Source organism: Ursus maritimus, unplaced genomic scaffold (genome assembly GCF_017311325.1).
Source record: "Ursus maritimus isolate PB19 unplaced genomic scaffold, ASM1731132v1 scaffold_24, whole genome shotgun sequence".
NCBI lineage: Eukaryota > Metazoa > Chordata > Mammalia > Carnivora > Ursidae > Ursus > Ursus maritimus.
The window spans coordinates 34444928-34462970 of NW_024424897.1; the positions used below are offsets into that span (position 1 = coordinate 34444928).

Consider the following 18043-nt stretch of genomic DNA (forward strand, 5'->3'; position numbering starts at 1 on the left):
TCTACAAGCGAGATAATGGTGAAAACCAAGCCCTCCAAGGCTGTAAGAATCACTGAGAAGAGCAAAGACGTGAGAACAACAGAGACCTGGGGAATACCCACAGAAGAAAGCTAAACCAGAAACATAACAAAAGCACCACAGTCAGCAAGGAAGGGATCTGGGAAGAGTAATGCCATGCAAACCAAGAGAGAAGAGGGCTTCGAGAAAGAGCCAGCAAAGTCAGAGGCTAAATCGAGATCAAAGAGGACGTAGATAAATCAAAACCACAGTAGAATGTGAATGGCCATATTGAATTGGTTAAGATTACCTATTTCCATCTCAACTGACAGAACAAGAGTTTATCTTGTGGGGAGGAAGGGAAGGGTATGGACGCTTAGAGGAAAATAGACTTAAGTTATCATTCTTGCTGTCTGTAGTCCAAGACCAATAAAAGAGAAACTCCTGAATGATTTGTTTCTTCTTAAGGGCTACACTCACCAAACTGTGGAGCAGGCAAGATTCTCGCTGCTCGAATGGGGCCATGTCGAACAGAAAAGAGCTCCTGTGCTTCCCCACTGATCTGCATGGGAAGACAAAAAATTTCAGTAAATGAAAATGCAGGTTAGAACATGACTATAAGAAAACAAGATCTCCTAAATTTTATCACAATTTTTTGTCTGAAACGTAATACATGCACACACGCACATAGACACACGCATTTATGGCTGTTCATACACATTAAGTATATTCATGTTTAAATTGCCACAAATATAAAAATATATATATAAAAATGATAAGTGCACACACTGGTACAAATAGGAAAATGAACGATCTGTTCTTAAAGTCTATAATTCTTATCTTTAACAAACTACTATAGGGGCACCTGGGTGGTGCAGTCGTTAAGCGTCTGCCTTCGGCCCAGGGCGTGATCCTGACGTTCTGGGATCGAGCCCTACATCGGGCTCCTCCGCTAGGAGCCTGCTTCTTCCTCTCCCACTCCCCCTGCTTGTGTTCCCTCTCTCGCTGGCTGTCTCTGTCAAATAAATAAATAAATAAATCTTTAAAAAAAAAAAAAAACTACTATAAGTCTGCTCAGTTTCTGCACGGTCACCTTTCATTTTAGAGCAAAGCAAACTATGCTATTTTAAATTAGTACGAAGTTTTCCATGTAAGAGAAAGGTAAATATTCTTAGTATTCTGAAAAGCAGAACTTAAATGTTGTAGTAACTTCCATAAATATGTTGTAAATGAGAAAAAGCAAAACATATTGCAAAGAACACTGTAGTAAATGTGAATGACCTGTGTACCCGGTTATGGTCCTGCAACTACCCACCTGTTAACCACCTTGAATAAATCACTTAACATCTATATACTTTTTTCTTTTTAAAATATGTTTTGGATGAAAACTGTATATATTTAAGGTGCACGACATGATGATTTAATATACAGAGATGATAAAATGATCCCTGCAGCCATCTCCCCAGTTACCTTGTTTGTATGATGAGAGCACCAGTTTTCCAGTATTCAGTGCAGTGCTCTTAACTACAGTCATCATGCACGAACATTAGATCCCCAGACTTCCTTATCCTACATAACTGCAAGTCTGTACCCTGTGACCAACATCTCCCCACTGCCCTCACCTCCCCTAAGCCTGTATTCTTTTGCATTTATAAACTGAAAAGACTAAGGGGCTAAAGGACCTCAAAGATACTTGTAATTTCAATATTCTATGACTTACAAAAGTAATATGTAAGCATTTTTAAGTGTCATCATTTTTATTATACACCTAGATCAAACACCATATAAGTATCTGTCCGTTTTGAGTCATATCAGATTTATTCCTCAGATATAAAGAGTACAGTAGTCTATTAGCCCAAAGGTAAAAGGGATATGACAATATATGTGTTGAGTGTGAAAACAATTTTCAAAATTAGTCGCTCAAGGAAACACTCTGCTGCTAACCAAAGTACTGAGCAGATTAAACTAGGATTCGTTAAGAAAGGCTTCCCAGACTGCTTTAAATGGTAATGTAGTTCCCAATACATTTTCATAATTCTCAAGTGCTCGATGGAATATGTGATATCAGACAGGGAAAATGGCAAAAAAGATAGAACTAGTTCTAAATACCCAAGAAGTGACAACAGATGTAATAATGATCAACCGTTCAATAGAGGAAACACGCTGATGGTAGTTTTTTAATAGGCCTGCTAAAAAAGCAGTTTAGAATATCAACAACGTATACGAGATAAATGGCTTCTAAAGCTTTCAATATTAAACTGTATATTTGCAGAGCTGTCTTTAAGATTAACTACTTGTTCAGATCTTCAGCTTGCTTTCCATCTGAATGTAAAAGCTGCAAACTATAAATATTTTGTTTCTTATTAAGTGTTAAACTCTGATGATACCAAAAGATACATCATATTCATTCTGCTTAATAAAAAATATTACAACTCATTCACAGGCCACAATGGCAAATCCCTCTGTAACATGGGATGCAACAGATCTGAGGAATGCTAGGCTCTTCACACTAACTGTGCAACAACAGCACCACCTATCACCAATTAAACATACCGAAGCCATAAACTCAGGACAGCCAAAGATAAGAACTGAGCTCTCTACAAAGTCCTTTGCGAACATTAATTTTCTACATGAAAAACATGGCCATTACATACTGTAGCTCTTAAGTCTACAGTTTACTATTAGAGAACGGAATTTAAAATCTAGAAAAAGTCTTAAAAGGTCACTTTGTTCAACCTCCCACCCAGTGCAGTAATCATACATTCTCTGAAATCTAAAAATTATGATCTCTTTGATCTTAGGCACACTTGCACTGAAAAGTATATCGCTAATGTAATCCAATTATATTATGGAGTTATTATTGGCTATCTCAATGAAAATGGAGATAGAAGAATGGATAAATAATATTCTTCTTCAATATACATACTATTTCTATTAACTAGGAAATAAAAAAATAAGTTATAAAATACTATAGAACTTGCACTGAAATTATAATTCAGAGCAACGAAAAACACTTCTCACTAATAACAAATACAAGTTCATAACTATAACAAATCATAGTATTCTGACACAAAATTTGCTCTGTGCTATTACTGCCATATGCCACAGGTCTAGCATTTAGCTTTTGGTTCTATAAAATAAACCTTAAAGTTAAAAAAAAAAATCTAATCATATTTAACTGAGCTATGTACTAAACTACACTAAATAATAAAGAATAAGGCAAACCTGTCTTGGCATTCTCACAATATGATAAACATTTGTTAACACCGATTTAATACACAAGAGCTTACTCTGACATCGAAAACCATTTTGAAATCAGATCATACCATGCTCCTCAGTGTAACAGCTTTCAAAACAGACGTAAATGCTCTATTCTATTCCTAGCTTCTACTCTAAATCCCTCTTTAAATGTACAGCAACAGGTAAGAAAGAACATTAGGAATGATTACAAAATGCATCCTGTGTTTATTATCCATCCTTTATTACCTCTAAGTTAAATCCTAGAATCTTTAATTACTACATATGGGAAGGGAGGGATGAAGAAACATCCTGTCGCTATTTACAGATTTTTGTGACTACGTTAAAATCAAGATTGTTAGAAGCCTAATTCTAACGTATCCTAAGTGAGTTGTAAATGTTAAACTTCCGAGAGGAGAGAACTCTTCAAACTGCGTGTGCAACTGCGACACTGGGATACTATTTCAGAACAGAAGTGCCAACAAAATATATACAGATAAAGACGTGACGTGTGCACATTTTAGAAGGAACACAAGATGGATAAGTCCTTACAGGCTTGGCTTCAGCTGCCGTTTTCAATTGCCTCTAATAATTTTATACAGTATGTTCACTGGTAATTCTGCTCTCAAATAAATGAGTGTCAAAACTGATTAACTTTTTTAAAGGCTTCCACAGTGATTTTTACGTCTCTTAAAAAAGAGCTCATTGAAAATGGCAAAAAATCTCAGAGATGAGGATTTTATATATCCTGACAAGAATCACCAGGAGCTGCAAGTTCATGTTTAAAGCAACAATAATAATAAATACAAGGGCAGAACTACAAGGAAGGAGTGTACCAAGCAATGTTCCAACTTCCTGGCAACGGTGGTAACTTGGGGAGAGGAGCAAACAGGGAGGAAACCTCTCCAAGAGTTCCTCATGGGTCTCTGCCTTTGTTCTTACTGGCATTTTAATTTCTGATGACAGACTTTTGTTGTTTGGAGCATAAACCGGACGTACCAGTTTGGAGGCACAATAAGGAGAACAAAGAATGATTTGTTCACACTGTAGGAAAAAAATCTTTTCCAACCATAGAAAATAGCTTTCGCATGGTGAAAATATGCAAATTACATACCAAACCAAAAAAGTGTGGGGGGGAGTACAAGTTTAGAATCTCACAACTCAATCTACGGCAAAAGGAAATTATAACAGCCGAGACAATAATACACACAGAGAAAGGGCTATAAAAGTTGTGGGAGAGCTTTGTAACCACTGTTAGAGAACTCTAAAAGCAAATGAAGGTCGTCTAGCCCTCAGAACCAAACTTGTTTCTGAAATCCTGATGGCTTTTCAAAGGTATCCGACTACAAAATAGAAAAGTCAATCAAATATCAACAACAATAATAGTAATAACGCTCTATAATGACTCAGAACAAGAGTACATATTTACACCCCCAACTCCACTTTTAGATACTGGCCAAATTGGAGAACTGTGTCTGCAGTTGACTCTTTTTAGCAAACTTTGTTGAAAAATAACAGACACAGAAATAACACATAAATCATACATGTATGCATAGCTTAATGAATTTTCCATGTTAATATGCCTCTGTTACCAGCAACATCATCAAGAAACAGAACATGATAGATACTCAGAGGGTCCCTCCACACCCTGTCCCAGTCACAAACCCAACTCAAGAATAACCATAACCACTAATACACTACACATAAGTTCTACTCGTTCAATTTTATGCAAACAGAATCACATGGTATGCACTCTTTCATGAATGGCCTCTTGTGCACATTACATGTATATGAAATTCATTTGTATTGTTGCATATGATTGTACTTTTCTTCTTTTTTTACTGTACTTTTTTTATTTCATTACATGAAAAATACTGCAATTTATCCATTTTACTGTTGGTGGACTTCTGGGCTGTTTCCAGTTTTTGGCTCTTAAAAATTGAAAAAACTTTCAAGTGAGCAAAGAATTACTGTATGTCCTTTCAATGGATTACCAAGAGTGTCTAGTGGACCCTTTGGGGTTATTTGATTCTATAGACATCTGCACCTTTGTTTTGACAGGGTTATTTTGCAATACTGTAAGTTATGGAAAACCAATAGCAACGCTACTGACTCTTGTCCACAGAAATGCAAATGAATTTTGTCTGGAAGAGATACAACTGAATTGCACTCTATAAAAAAGATGATTCCAGACAGTACATTTTAGTTTCAATAGTATATTAACCAAGTTTGCATCTCATAACAAGTTCATTTCAGTATTCCCCTAATTGCCTGAATTGGTTCTTAAGATTCTCCTTTGATGCAGCTGCATCGACTTGCCAAATAATACTTCACTTATTAATGAGTTAAATAAAATCTATGACATGTGTCCATTTTACAGTTGTACGAGAGCTATGATTTTACCATTTTTAAAATAACGTTGTAAAGAACACTCCCACGAATATTCTTGCACATTTTGCTTAGCGAACACACATATGTATATCTTCTGGGTATATGCCTACTAGTAGAATTGTTCTTTTATTAGGCATATGTGCATACTTTGTAGATTTCAACAAAACAGTTTTCTACAGTGATTGTGCAAATTTATACTTCCACCAGCAACGTAAAAGAGTTCTACCAGCTCCACATCCTCACCAACAGTTTGTACCAGCCATTCTGGTGGGTGTTCAACGGGACCATCACCATGGTTTTAATTTGCATTTTCTTCAAGACTGAAGATGATCGAAAGCCTTTTCATTTATTTACTGGAATTCAGTAGTTATACTATTCCATGAATGACTGTTAAAAGTCTCCTGCCCCCTACAGTTGCCTGATTCTAAGGGATTATGGATTTAAATCTATTATGCACAGTGAATGAAATGCAGTTCAGTCTCCTCTGAAAAGCAATGCTGCCTCAAACTAACCATATAAACAGTCTTTATTATAGTGGCCCTCCATCAGGGCAAATGATGTAAGACTTTTGTCCTGAACGACCCTCGATTTCCAGATGTATGTATAATAAACAGTTCAGAATATGAATGAGACTCAAGAACTCATTTCAAGAAAAAGGTAGAACTTTTTGTACCTAATCGAATTCATATCCTAATTCCAAATCCAGTAATGAGCAAACCTTCCCCCAAACTAAGATATGATGGTTTAGTTATAGCAACATGATATCCATCTCTTGAAGTGGAAAATATTGATTTGTAAAAATTCATACATTCAAAGCAAATTCAGCCCCTGTTTAAGACAGGAAACATATAAAAATTATATCTTACCCTATAACTCAAGCAGTTCAAACAAAAGATAATGATTAGTAGTTTTTTTTTCTTGATAAATACTTTCACAAGTTTTCACCTTTAAAATAAAAAAATTAAAAAGAGGTATTACTTTGCCTATTTTTTTCAAAATGGCTACAGCATATATAGCAGATGATTTCCAGGCTAGAAATACAAATTGAAAACCAAGACACCGGACATGAAAGACAACAGAAGAACAAGTATTGCCTGTGTTTATCTCATGCACATCCTGACTTTCAATCAAAAATATCTTTCATGTCAGAGTGCTCCAGACTAGTAACGGCTCTGACTTCACCTGGGAAGTCTGAGGGAATAAAAGCAGCCAACGAGGTACCCTGGAAGTGTTATTCTTTTCCCGAAATCATGGCCTATGGCAACAATGCCAAGTACATACGACACACCAGGATCATCAGTGACAAATATCACACATCAACAACATCAAATATTCCAACAGTTTATTTTAGTAGAAAATTTAGTAGAAAATAATTTATTAACTATACAAATTTGCTAAATCTGAGTTTGGCTTTAAAATAAGGGGCAACGATACATCTACCTAACAAGGCAACTGTGATAATTAAGTTGTGTATTTAAAAGATGTAACAAAACACAGTTAAATCAAGAAGATGCCTGCTGAATGAATGGGTGAATAAATGACTGGGTCTGTATCAGCCTCATTATTCAATCTTGATGGTACTCGGCATAAATTGGACTTGCCCCCACTGTTCTCAAAGTGTGTTAGTAACACATCATGTCTGGAAATTTGTTATAATACCATATCATAAAACACATTTGCTACAACTCATTCTTGAACCCACCGGTATATTACTTCCTCTGTCTTACAGCTCTCAATAAAAGGACTCTTACCAAGGTGGAAAGGAGCACATCATCTGCGCAGCACTTTTCATCACACTAGTCTTCACGCTTCCACTCAAGATCAAGGCAGTCTCCACCCTCTCTGCCAAATATCCCACACTCATTCCAACCTTTATGTGTTTATATGATATTTTTACCTGCAACAGGTTTTCCTTCCGTGATGTAACAACAGCCCAATTAAATATGCTAATGTAGAGCTAGCAATCTATTCGTTCCACATGCACTAACCATAGAGACACAACTGAAATGAAGTTCCTTGAAAAAGAGCATTATTTCCCTAGTTTTACACTTAAAAGGTAACACCAAGTAAAACATTTTTAATTAAGGAGAAAATGCAAACTACAGACTTAAGTTATTAATGATTTATCAATATTGTTTCATTAGTTTTAACAAATGTACTTTACTAATGCAAGATGTTAACAGGGGTAAATGGGGTAGTAAGGGGGTATAGGAATTCTCTGTACTTTCTACTTAATTTTTATGTAGATGTATAAAAAATTAAGTATATTAATTTTTATTTATATAGATACGGATATAGATATGGAAAATGTGGAAGTTTCACAAATAAAGTTTAATCTTCCCTGATAACCCCCCAAAAAATAAGGATAAAAGGTAAAAATGCAGAGTGAGAATGAAGAGGTGATGAGGTCTTTTACCAAAGAATTCAGTTCTTAAAGCAACAAAAGGAACTCACTTAGCCAATTTAAACGTACAAGTGTACAGTTATCACTTTGCTAATTGTTACATGTGTGCTAATTATACAGACCACACAACTGAACTGATGATGAAATTCTTTAAAAAGATTGCCTCATGACCGTTTTTTTAACTTAAAAAGTCACAACAATTTTTTTAAATTAGGGAGAAAAGGTAAAAATATAAAGGGAGATAGGGAAAGAAGTGAGAAGTATCATCTTATACTGAGGCATTCAACTAATAAGCAACAAAAGGACTGCACTAGCTACATGAGTGACTATTGTAACTTCAAAGCAATCTCTAGTAAGAGCTGATAATCTCTCCAGAATCACCCTGTGAGCCAATTTGATGATATATTTTCATTTTAGATCTAAAGACACAAAGAACGATATTCCCCCAAAATGACCAGACCAGAGAGGCATGAGAACCTCCTATTAATATACTGTATTCAAAACCATTTTTAAACTCAGGCCTTTTTTTCACTAACAAGTCATTGCCAGGGCATTATTTTATGTGTCACAGCTCTGTTCCATCAATTTCAAAAACTTTAGATAGCACAGTTTAAAGAAAGTATTCCTAACAGTAAAAAAGTCATTCTTTTGAAAGCTCCTAACATTAAGAGGAAGACAGGGACAACGTTTTTGTTTTATTTTTGCCTAACTAACCACAAATGATTCAGTTAATGTCAGAGTGTCAGTATCTCTGTAACCTACTCTGTATGCCATCAAGAAAAAAAGGCAAACCACAAAAACCACCTAAAACACATATTTTTGAGGACTAACAACTTATAGAGCAGATATTTGCTAACCACATAAAGCAGACAGCAACCGAGTCTGTATTTTGGTCTTGACACTAAATTCAAAATACAAAACTGGAGGCAAGAAGGAAGTGAGTTTCAAGAACAATATGAAAACCACAAAACACAAATAATGAATGGAACTTGTAATCATATTTTCATACTTCTAAATTTTCGCACACACAGAGAGGAGTATTTTAAGGAGACTTTCACCTTTCCCCTTCAGCCTGATTTTTGAAAGGAAGATCAAAGAAAGGCAGTTGAAACTCACACGTTCCTAAGGTTATGCAACACAGATTTAGACATTACACTTCAAAACCCCAGCCACTACTTCGGCACCACCAATCCAAATACCATTCCGAGCTTTGAAGCAGCCCTAATGGTATCTTCCATTTGCAAGTAACACTTCTGTAGTCAAAAGATCTTACTCGGGGTAGATGTTAATGTAAAACCACTCAGACTACACAGACACACACGCCTGGAGGCAGACTGGAAGGTGTTCAGAAGTCAATGTAACACCATTACAGAGAGTGTCAGCCTAGCGGCTGTCATAAACACTTCATCATCACTCACACACACAAACTGGATTCCCTTTAACTTGTTATTTTATTTTGTGCGGAATACATGTCCAATTGGAAAGAGAGAGAAAACAGTGCTACAGATAAGCCGACTTCGGCTTACAGCCTTTTTCCACTTCTAAAAGACTGCGTTTGTCATATTTTATTGGTATTGTAAACCTATCCTGATATAATCTGTTGGTTGAAGATAGTTTTGCAATGGATATCTAACCAAAGAAAAACATTAAATAGAAGCCTAAGGTTTTTTTCTGCAAAACAGATACCATACGAACCTGTAAGATTGACAAGATGATAAAAAATGACACCACCACCAGCAGCAGGAAGTGGAGCAACTAGAACTCTTCAGATACTGCAGATGGAAGCGTATCATGATACAATGTCTCTGATAAACTGTAAGCAATTTCTAATCAAGTTAAATATGTGCCTAACCTGTGACCCAGCAATTCTGCTCTTTGGTACATACTCAAAAATGGAGCCCATATGGGGTGCCTGGGTGGCTCAGTTGGTTAAGCGTCTGACTCTTGATTTCCGCTCAGGTCATAAACTCAGGGTTGTGAGATAGAGCCCCGCGTCAGGCTCTACAAAGGGCATGGAGCCTACTTAAGATTCTCTCTCTCCCTCTTCTTCTGTCCCTCCCCCCCCACACACACACAAAAAGAAAAATAGAGCACATGTATCTACAGTTATATTCATAGGAGCTGTATTCATTATAGAAACACAAATGCCCACCAAAAGGAGAATAGCTAAACAAATCAGTATAGTTAATCAGTGGAATATAACACAATAATAAAATAAAAAATACAAATTCCTGCAACATGCAACAACATGGATGGATCTAAAAAATACACTGAGCGAGAAAACACAAGCACCAAGCATCACCTACGTGTGCCTCTATTTATATGAAGTTCAATGAAAGAAAAACTAATCTGTGGTCAAAACAGTTTTTATCCTATCCGGGGGGAAAGGAAATACTGACTGGGGCATTTTCTGAGTAAGAAAAAGGTTCTGTTTTTTGTTCTTAATGGTACTTTCATTTATTTATGTATGGGTACACACAAACATATATATGTGCATAAACATACATATACACACAGTTGTCAAAACACAGACTTCAGATTTGTATACTTTATAGTATATCTTAATTTTTTAAAAGTTACCAGTCATAAACAAATTATGGTCCATCCAGACAATGGAATATTATTCAGCGCTAAAAAGAAATTAACTATCAAGCCATAAAAAGACTTGGGTGTAACTTAAATGCATATTACTAAGTGAAAGAAGCCAATCTGAAGTAACTACACGCTATATGATTCCAACTATATGACATGCTGGAAAGCCGAAACTATACAGTAGCCCCCCCCTTATCTGTGGGCAATACATCCCAAGACCACCAGTGAATGTCTGAAACTGTGGATAGTAAAAAATCCTATTTATACTATGTTTTTTCCTATACATATACCATGATGAAGTTGAATTTTTAAATTAGGCATAGTAAGAGATTAACAACAATAACAAATACAACAATATTACAATATACTGTAATAGAACTTATGGGAATCTCTCTCTCACTCTCAAAATATCCTATTGTACTGTACTTACTCTACTTGAGATGACATGAGATGATAAAATGCCTACGTGATGAGACGAAGTGTGGTGAATGATGCAGGCACTGTGATGGAGGGTTAGGCTACTACTGACCTTTTTTTTTTTTTTTAAAGATTTTATGTATTTATTAGAGAAAGAGAGAAAGCACAAGCAGGGGGAGTGGGAGCGAGAGAGAGGGAGAGGGAGGAGAAGCAGGCTCCCCGCTGAGCAGGGAGTCCAACGTGGAGCTCCATCCCAGGACCCTGGGATCTGACCTGAGCTGAAGGCAGACACCCAGGCACCCTACTACTGACCTTCTGACGATATGTCAGAAGGATGATCATCTGGTTTGGGACCACAGTTGACTGTGGGTATCTGAAATCATGAAAAGTTAAACCACAGATGAAGGGGGATTACAGATGTGGAATATTGATAGAGGAGAGGTTATGAGTTCATAGGGGTTAAATATGAGCTTTAATTATCTATAAAATGAGAATAACACCGAATAGTAAATTGAGGGGCACCTGGCTGGCTCAGTCGGTGGAGCGTGCAACTCCTGATCTCAGGGTTGTGAGTTCAAGCCCATGTTGGGTGTAAAAATTACTTAAAAGTAAAAAAAAACTCTAAAAAAAATAGTAAAATTGACAGGATAATAGAGAATAATAGGTAATGTGCCTAAAATACTGTGTGTGGTATATTCTGATTATTTCAATTGTAGATGCCATTATTTATACTAACATTATGAAACTTCACTAGCAGCACAAGTGTCAAAACTCCCCCAGGCATCTCATCACTACTCAGTGCTCTATAGCACTCTATTCATTCCTCCGTTGAGACACTGATCTCATAGGCCAGGGTTTCTCAACCTCAGCCCTACTGACATTTTGGAAGGGACAATTCTCTGTTGTGGGAAGTTTTCCTGGACACTGTAGGATGCTTAGCAGCATCTCTGGCTTTTATCCGCCAGATGCCAGTAGCAACTCCCCATCGTGACAATAAAAAAATGTCTGCAAACATGGACAAATGCTTCCTTAAGGGCATAAGCACTCCCACTTGGGGAGCACCGACTCAGACGGCAATGAAGTACTGACATCTCACACAAGTAGACTATGATCTCCTCAAGGGTTAGGTCTTAGCTATATTTGTATCCCCTAATACTTGGCATAGTCCCTAAAGTTTCAGTGTGGCTGAATGGAAAAATTATGGTGCTATTAATTAATAAAAATAGAGATTTAGGGAGAAGGGACAGATTAGGAATGGAATGGGATGTGAGCAAACGGCAAATGATTATGAAATTTAATTTGGGTCCTTCTGAATTGACTCTCCTAGATGAAAATAGTCAGCCAAAGACTGAAATCTTGAAACACATTTACTAAACATATATATACATATATGTGTGTACATGTACACATACATATATAAAAGAACACATACATATAACCAACTAACTGCCAGACAATGTACTTGGCACCAAATATATAAAAACCATTAAGACATGACCACAGCTCAAGGAGCCTGGGTGGCTCAGTCGGTTAAGCGACCAACTCTTGGTCTCAGCTCAGATCATGATCTCAGGGTCGTGACATCGAGCCCCACATTGGGCTCTGTACTCACTGGGGAGTCTGCTTGAGATCCTCTCTCTCTCCCCCCTGCCCTTCCCCCCTCTTGTGCACACACTCTCTCTAAAAATAAATAAATCTTAAAAAAAAAAAAAAAAGGTATGATCACAGTTCTAAAGAGGCTTACAAAGAACTCTCCCAACTGCGGGACGCCTGGGTGGCTCAGTCAGTTAAGCGTCTTCCTTCAGTTCAGGTCATAATCCCAGGGTCCTGGGATCGAGTCCTGCATTGGGGTCCTTGCTTCTCCCTCTGCTTGCTGCTCCCCCTGCTTGTGCATGCGCTATCTCTCTCTCTCTCTCTCTGACAAATAAATAAATAATTTTTAAAAATAAATAAAAATTAAAAAGTAAGATAGTTCTCCCACGTGCTAATGCAAAATCAAGATTCCCAGAAAATACTAGAATTCATAGGCTAAATATATATATACATACACACACATGCACACACACATATATATATATACAGTAAATCCCTGATATTCTTAACTACACACAACTTTCCCCCTTAAATTATATACATCTAAGCCAGTAGTTTCAACCAGAATTTTCTCTAGAGTAGTTGTTCTCAACCGGAAGAGGTTCTAAACCAGGGCAGGACATTTTTAATTGTTACAGTTAAGGGAGTTGCTTCGGGCATCTAGCAGACAGAGGCAACAGATGTAGCTACATATCCTGCAATATACAAGGACAGCCCCCCGTAACAAAGAATCATCTGGTCTAAAATATCAATAATGGCAAGAGTGAGTCACAAACATATATAATTTATATTTGCATATTTTCATGCCTTATAATTTTAGATAATTTCCTATTTAAAATAGTGTTAACCCTCTAAAACAATCATTTTTTTAACTTTTGTTATCACTTCTGATTAGTTCCCATCAAGATGACCAATACTTTTTAAATCAGAAAAGTATACATAAAGAAAAAGGACAGAAAGCAAAGGCATAGAATATGAAAACTATGTGATCAATACACACTATCTCTCTAGCTGTAAATAATCCCCAGAAAAGATTTAAAGAATATTAATATATGGCCAATTAAAAAAAATTGGGACTCAGTTTCAAGATTACTCATCGTGTCTGCAGATGAAAATATGATTGGGTTCATATCCTGTAAGTCCACTTAGATATAGTTCAAAATAGGCAAAACTATCATAATTTATGGTATTAAAAAATCTATGTAGTAGGTCAATTATATCTACAGACAACTAGAAAAGACGAACCACAATATTTTTTAAAAATCAATGTAATTGTCTATTTCCTAGTTTTGACACTATACTATAGTTTATATAAGACGTCATCTTTGGATGAAGCTGGGTGAAGGGTACACAGGATTCTAAATAATATCCTTCAACGTCCCATGAGTCTATAATTATTTCAAAATAAAAAGATTTTACAAATCAATTCAAAAATAGGTAAAAATAAACAACAGGGCAAAAATTACCCACACGTATGTGGTATTACTGCACTTAAGAGGGGAAAAAATGTCTTTTCAGGAAATGGTGCTGAACCAATTAGGATTTTTTTTTTTAATTTTAAGTACAGGAAGCCTTGACCTCTGTCTCATACTATACACAAAAAATTTCAAATGGATCATAAAACCAAAGCTAAAACAACCTCTAACAGAAAATATAGGAGGGGGCACCTGGGTGGCTCAGTTGGTTAAGCGTTGGACTCTTGGTTTTGGCTCAGGTCATGATCTCAGGGTCATGGGATTGAGCCCCATGTTGGGCTCTGTGCTCAGGGTGGAGTCTGCTTGAGATTCTTTCTCTCCCTTTCCCTCTGCCCCTCCCCCAGCTCACGCAGATTCTCTCTCTCTCTCAAATAAATAAATCTTCAAAAAGAAAAAAGGAAAATATAGGAGAATATCTTCATGGACTTAGAGTAAACAAGATACAAAAAATATTAACAGAGTAAACCACTTAAAATTTGACCCAGATTTCTGTCATCAAAAGACAACATTAAGAAAGTGAAAATGTAAGAATACCTACAAAGGAGACTATTAAGACAAATGATGAAATCAGAAAATGGATTGTAATCACATAATAGTATTTTATCAAATATAAATGTCCTGGTTTTGACAGTGCTATGGTTGTATAAGATAATGTGCTTATTCTTAGGAAATATATAATGAATTATTTATGGAAAAGGGGTACATGATTTCTCCTACTGATAAAGGGTTCAGGAAAAAATCTGCACAAATAAAAATAATACAGCAAATGGGGCAAAATGTCCATAACTGGTAAATCTGGGTAAATCAAGGACTACCTTGTAAAATTTTATAGAAGTTTAAAATTACTGCGAAATGAAAAGCATCTTTAAAACTCTACAATGAGATATTGGTACATACCTATCAGAATGGTTAAAATTTTAAAAGCTGAAAATACCAAAAGCCAATGAGAAATAGAGAACAAATGCAACTTTCATACATTGCTAGTGGGCATACATACTGGTAAAACTGCTTTGGAAAACTGGCTATATGTACTAAAGTTAAACAAACATCTACACTAGGACACAGCAAATCTACTCTAGGTCTATGTATCCAGAGAAATGGCTGCAATATATCCAAGAAACATATACAAGAACGTTCAGAGCATCTTTATTTATAATACTTAAAAACTGGAAACAACAAAAATGACTATTGGCTGGGGCGCCTGGGTGGCACAGCGGTTAAGCGTCTGCCTTCGGCTCAGGGCGTGATCCCGGCGTTATGGGATCGAACCCCACATCAGGCTCCTCTGCTATGAGCCTGCTTCTTCCTCTCCCACTCCCCCTGCTTGTGTTCCCTCTCTCGCTGGCTGTCTCTATCTCTGTCGAATAAATAAATAAAATCTTTAAAAAAAAAATGACTATTGGCTATATAATGGACTTTTTAAAATGTGTGGTATTTGTGACAAAATACTACACAGAAAAAAAAAAGAACAAATTACTGCTACGCACAAGAACATGAAAGAATCTCAGAGCTATACTGCTAGGAGAAAGAAGCCAGACATAAAAGAATACAGACTGTATTATCTACGATCATATTTTTTTTATGAAGTTCAAGAACAGAAAAACTAATCTCTGGTGACAGAAGTCAGAATACTGGTTACTTGGAGTTACAAGGAGGACAATATTAACAGGGAAGAGGGACTCCTCAGAGTTGCTAGAAACGTTCTATATCAGTGATGTATAAAAGGTTATATATATATATATATAAATTAATTCAATCTGAACACTTAAGATCTGTGCACTTTACGGCATTTAATATATTCAATAAAATTTATAACAAGAGAAAAAACTGCCTTCCACAAAATCGTAAGTCTACTTGTGTCCGAGGAATATCTTCTGCTTTAGAGTAGAAAAACATCAAAAATATTTAAAACAAGAAAGATTCTGATTTACAATAATAAATTTCAAACCCAGATTGTGTATATTCAATCAACAGAAGTCACATAAAGCCACTACTAACCATAAGGAAAGATTAAACTTCAGATGCAAGATTTCTCTAAAGTGACACGTTAAGAAACACACTCTAAGCAAAAGTATTTTTCTCCATTAGTTGGATTCTAGAAGTTATTTCAACATTATTCTTCATTTTTGCTTTTATTCACGTCATGACTCCCGAAGCTCTTCCACTGTAGATGACTAAAGAGCCTTCCTTTATTTCTCTTCCCAGTAATAAGAGACTGGACCAAACAAAATAAGGCCCCGTTCTCAACGAACACAATTTTTTGATTCAGGTCCATATTCAAACTTTCTCTGCTTGCCAGTTACCCCAAAACACGGACTTTATATTGCTCCCAAATGAAATTCATAAAAATCGTTTCCTGGCTAGCAGTCTTGATGGCAAGGTCTATTGGCACCCAACTTCTAATAAATAATAGACTAATTGGTATTTACCTCAACTATACCCTTGCACGTTTCTCTAAAGCTGTGGTGTAAAGCTACACACACTAAAAGCTTTAGGGCAAGTACTTCCTTTCAAGGAACAGCTGCACTTTTCGTAACGCAATGTGTTAGCGACACCTAGTGTCATTATCTTTGAAGTACATCCAAACTCCAAGAAAGCACTCCAAATGTTAACTTACTGAACCTAAAATATACATGAGTTAACGTTTGGTGCTTTCCTGGAGCTGGAGGGGAAGGTGCGTGGGGGGGGATGGACTAAATGGGTGATTGGTATTAAGGACGGCACTTGTCATAAGCACTGGGTGTTATGTGTAAGTGATGAATCACTAAATTCTACTCTTGAAACTAATATTGTATGTTAACTAACGAGGATTTAAATAAAAACTTGAAACATTAAAAAAAAAGCTCTTGAAACTAAATAAATAAATACACTGTTTCATGCAGTCATCTTCTAGGTGTTGTAAAGAACACATTTTAAAGATTTTAAGATATTAAGAATTTCAAAAGAGGATGATAAAACTAAGTTGCCATTTAAACACACAGCAAAAAAGTAGGGAAAACTCCCAGGACTTTTACAAAGGTATATCCTGGGTTTCTTATCTGCTGAAAATTTTACATGAGCATTCTTTATTACTTATATTATGCAATGAAATTTTTGCCTTATATAATTTCTAACGTAATGCAAGTCTAAGTCTAATAATAAAATAACGATTCTTCTAAAACTATGGCATCATACATGCCAGGTAACACCAGCCCCAGGTCAAAACCCTGGGAACATCTTTGACTCTTTCTTCTCTCCTCTTAATGTCTTATCACATACCACAACAAACTTAGTTCAGGCTCACAACATCCCACATTTGGACAATGTTGAAACTGACTCCCAACTGACCTGGTAACCTTTTCTTTTCTCCTTATTCTCTGTCCCACTGTCATTGCAAGATAAATGTTTATTAAATATGGATTTTGGAATGTATCTCTTGTTACTCAAAGATTTTTAATGAGTTCATACTGGCTGAAAGATTAATAAATCCAAGCCTTCATCCTGCAATTCAAATTTCCTTCCTGAAACTTCTTTATCTCATTCTATGTCCAGAGAGCATATAACCACTGAAATGAATGTTAATAATCATAGAAATGATTGTCATCTGTGTTAAATGAAATAACACATGACTACACAATGTCTAAAACATGCCCACTGCCATAAACAACTCCTCCTCCACCTGGATGTCATGTTGATAGTGTTTGTCAAACCTCGTTATGAATGTCTGATTATTTACTTTTTAATTTCCATTCTGGCACAAACAGATACTTCTGTAAGCAACAAACACATATTTGGATGATGTGCAACTGGCAAATAGCTATCAATGCCTAAAAGCTTACCCTCATTTTCTGTACTTACTTTGTTGCATACAGTAACAAACATTTCACCACTACAACCAGCACCACCAGTCCACGGTCCACAAACTTAAAACCAAACTCACTATCCTTCCACTCATATT

At 36.2% G+C, this 18043-nt stretch overlaps 1 protein-coding gene across 7 annotated transcripts in view; it reads right to left on the minus strand.

Annotated features, from left to right (window-relative positions):
* BCAS3 (BCAS3 microtubule associated cell migration factor) overlaps positions 1-18043 on the minus strand; it is a 588999-nt gene that overhangs the window by 538611 nt on the left and 32345 nt on the right. For all 7 annotated transcript variants that reach the window (XM_040640930.1, XM_040640931.1, XM_040640928.1 and 4 more), the window contains one exon: positions 478-559. In XM_040640930.1, the coding sequence (XP_040496864.1) occupies positions 478-559 (82 nt within the window). The remainder of the gene's footprint in view (positions 1-477; positions 560-18043) is intronic.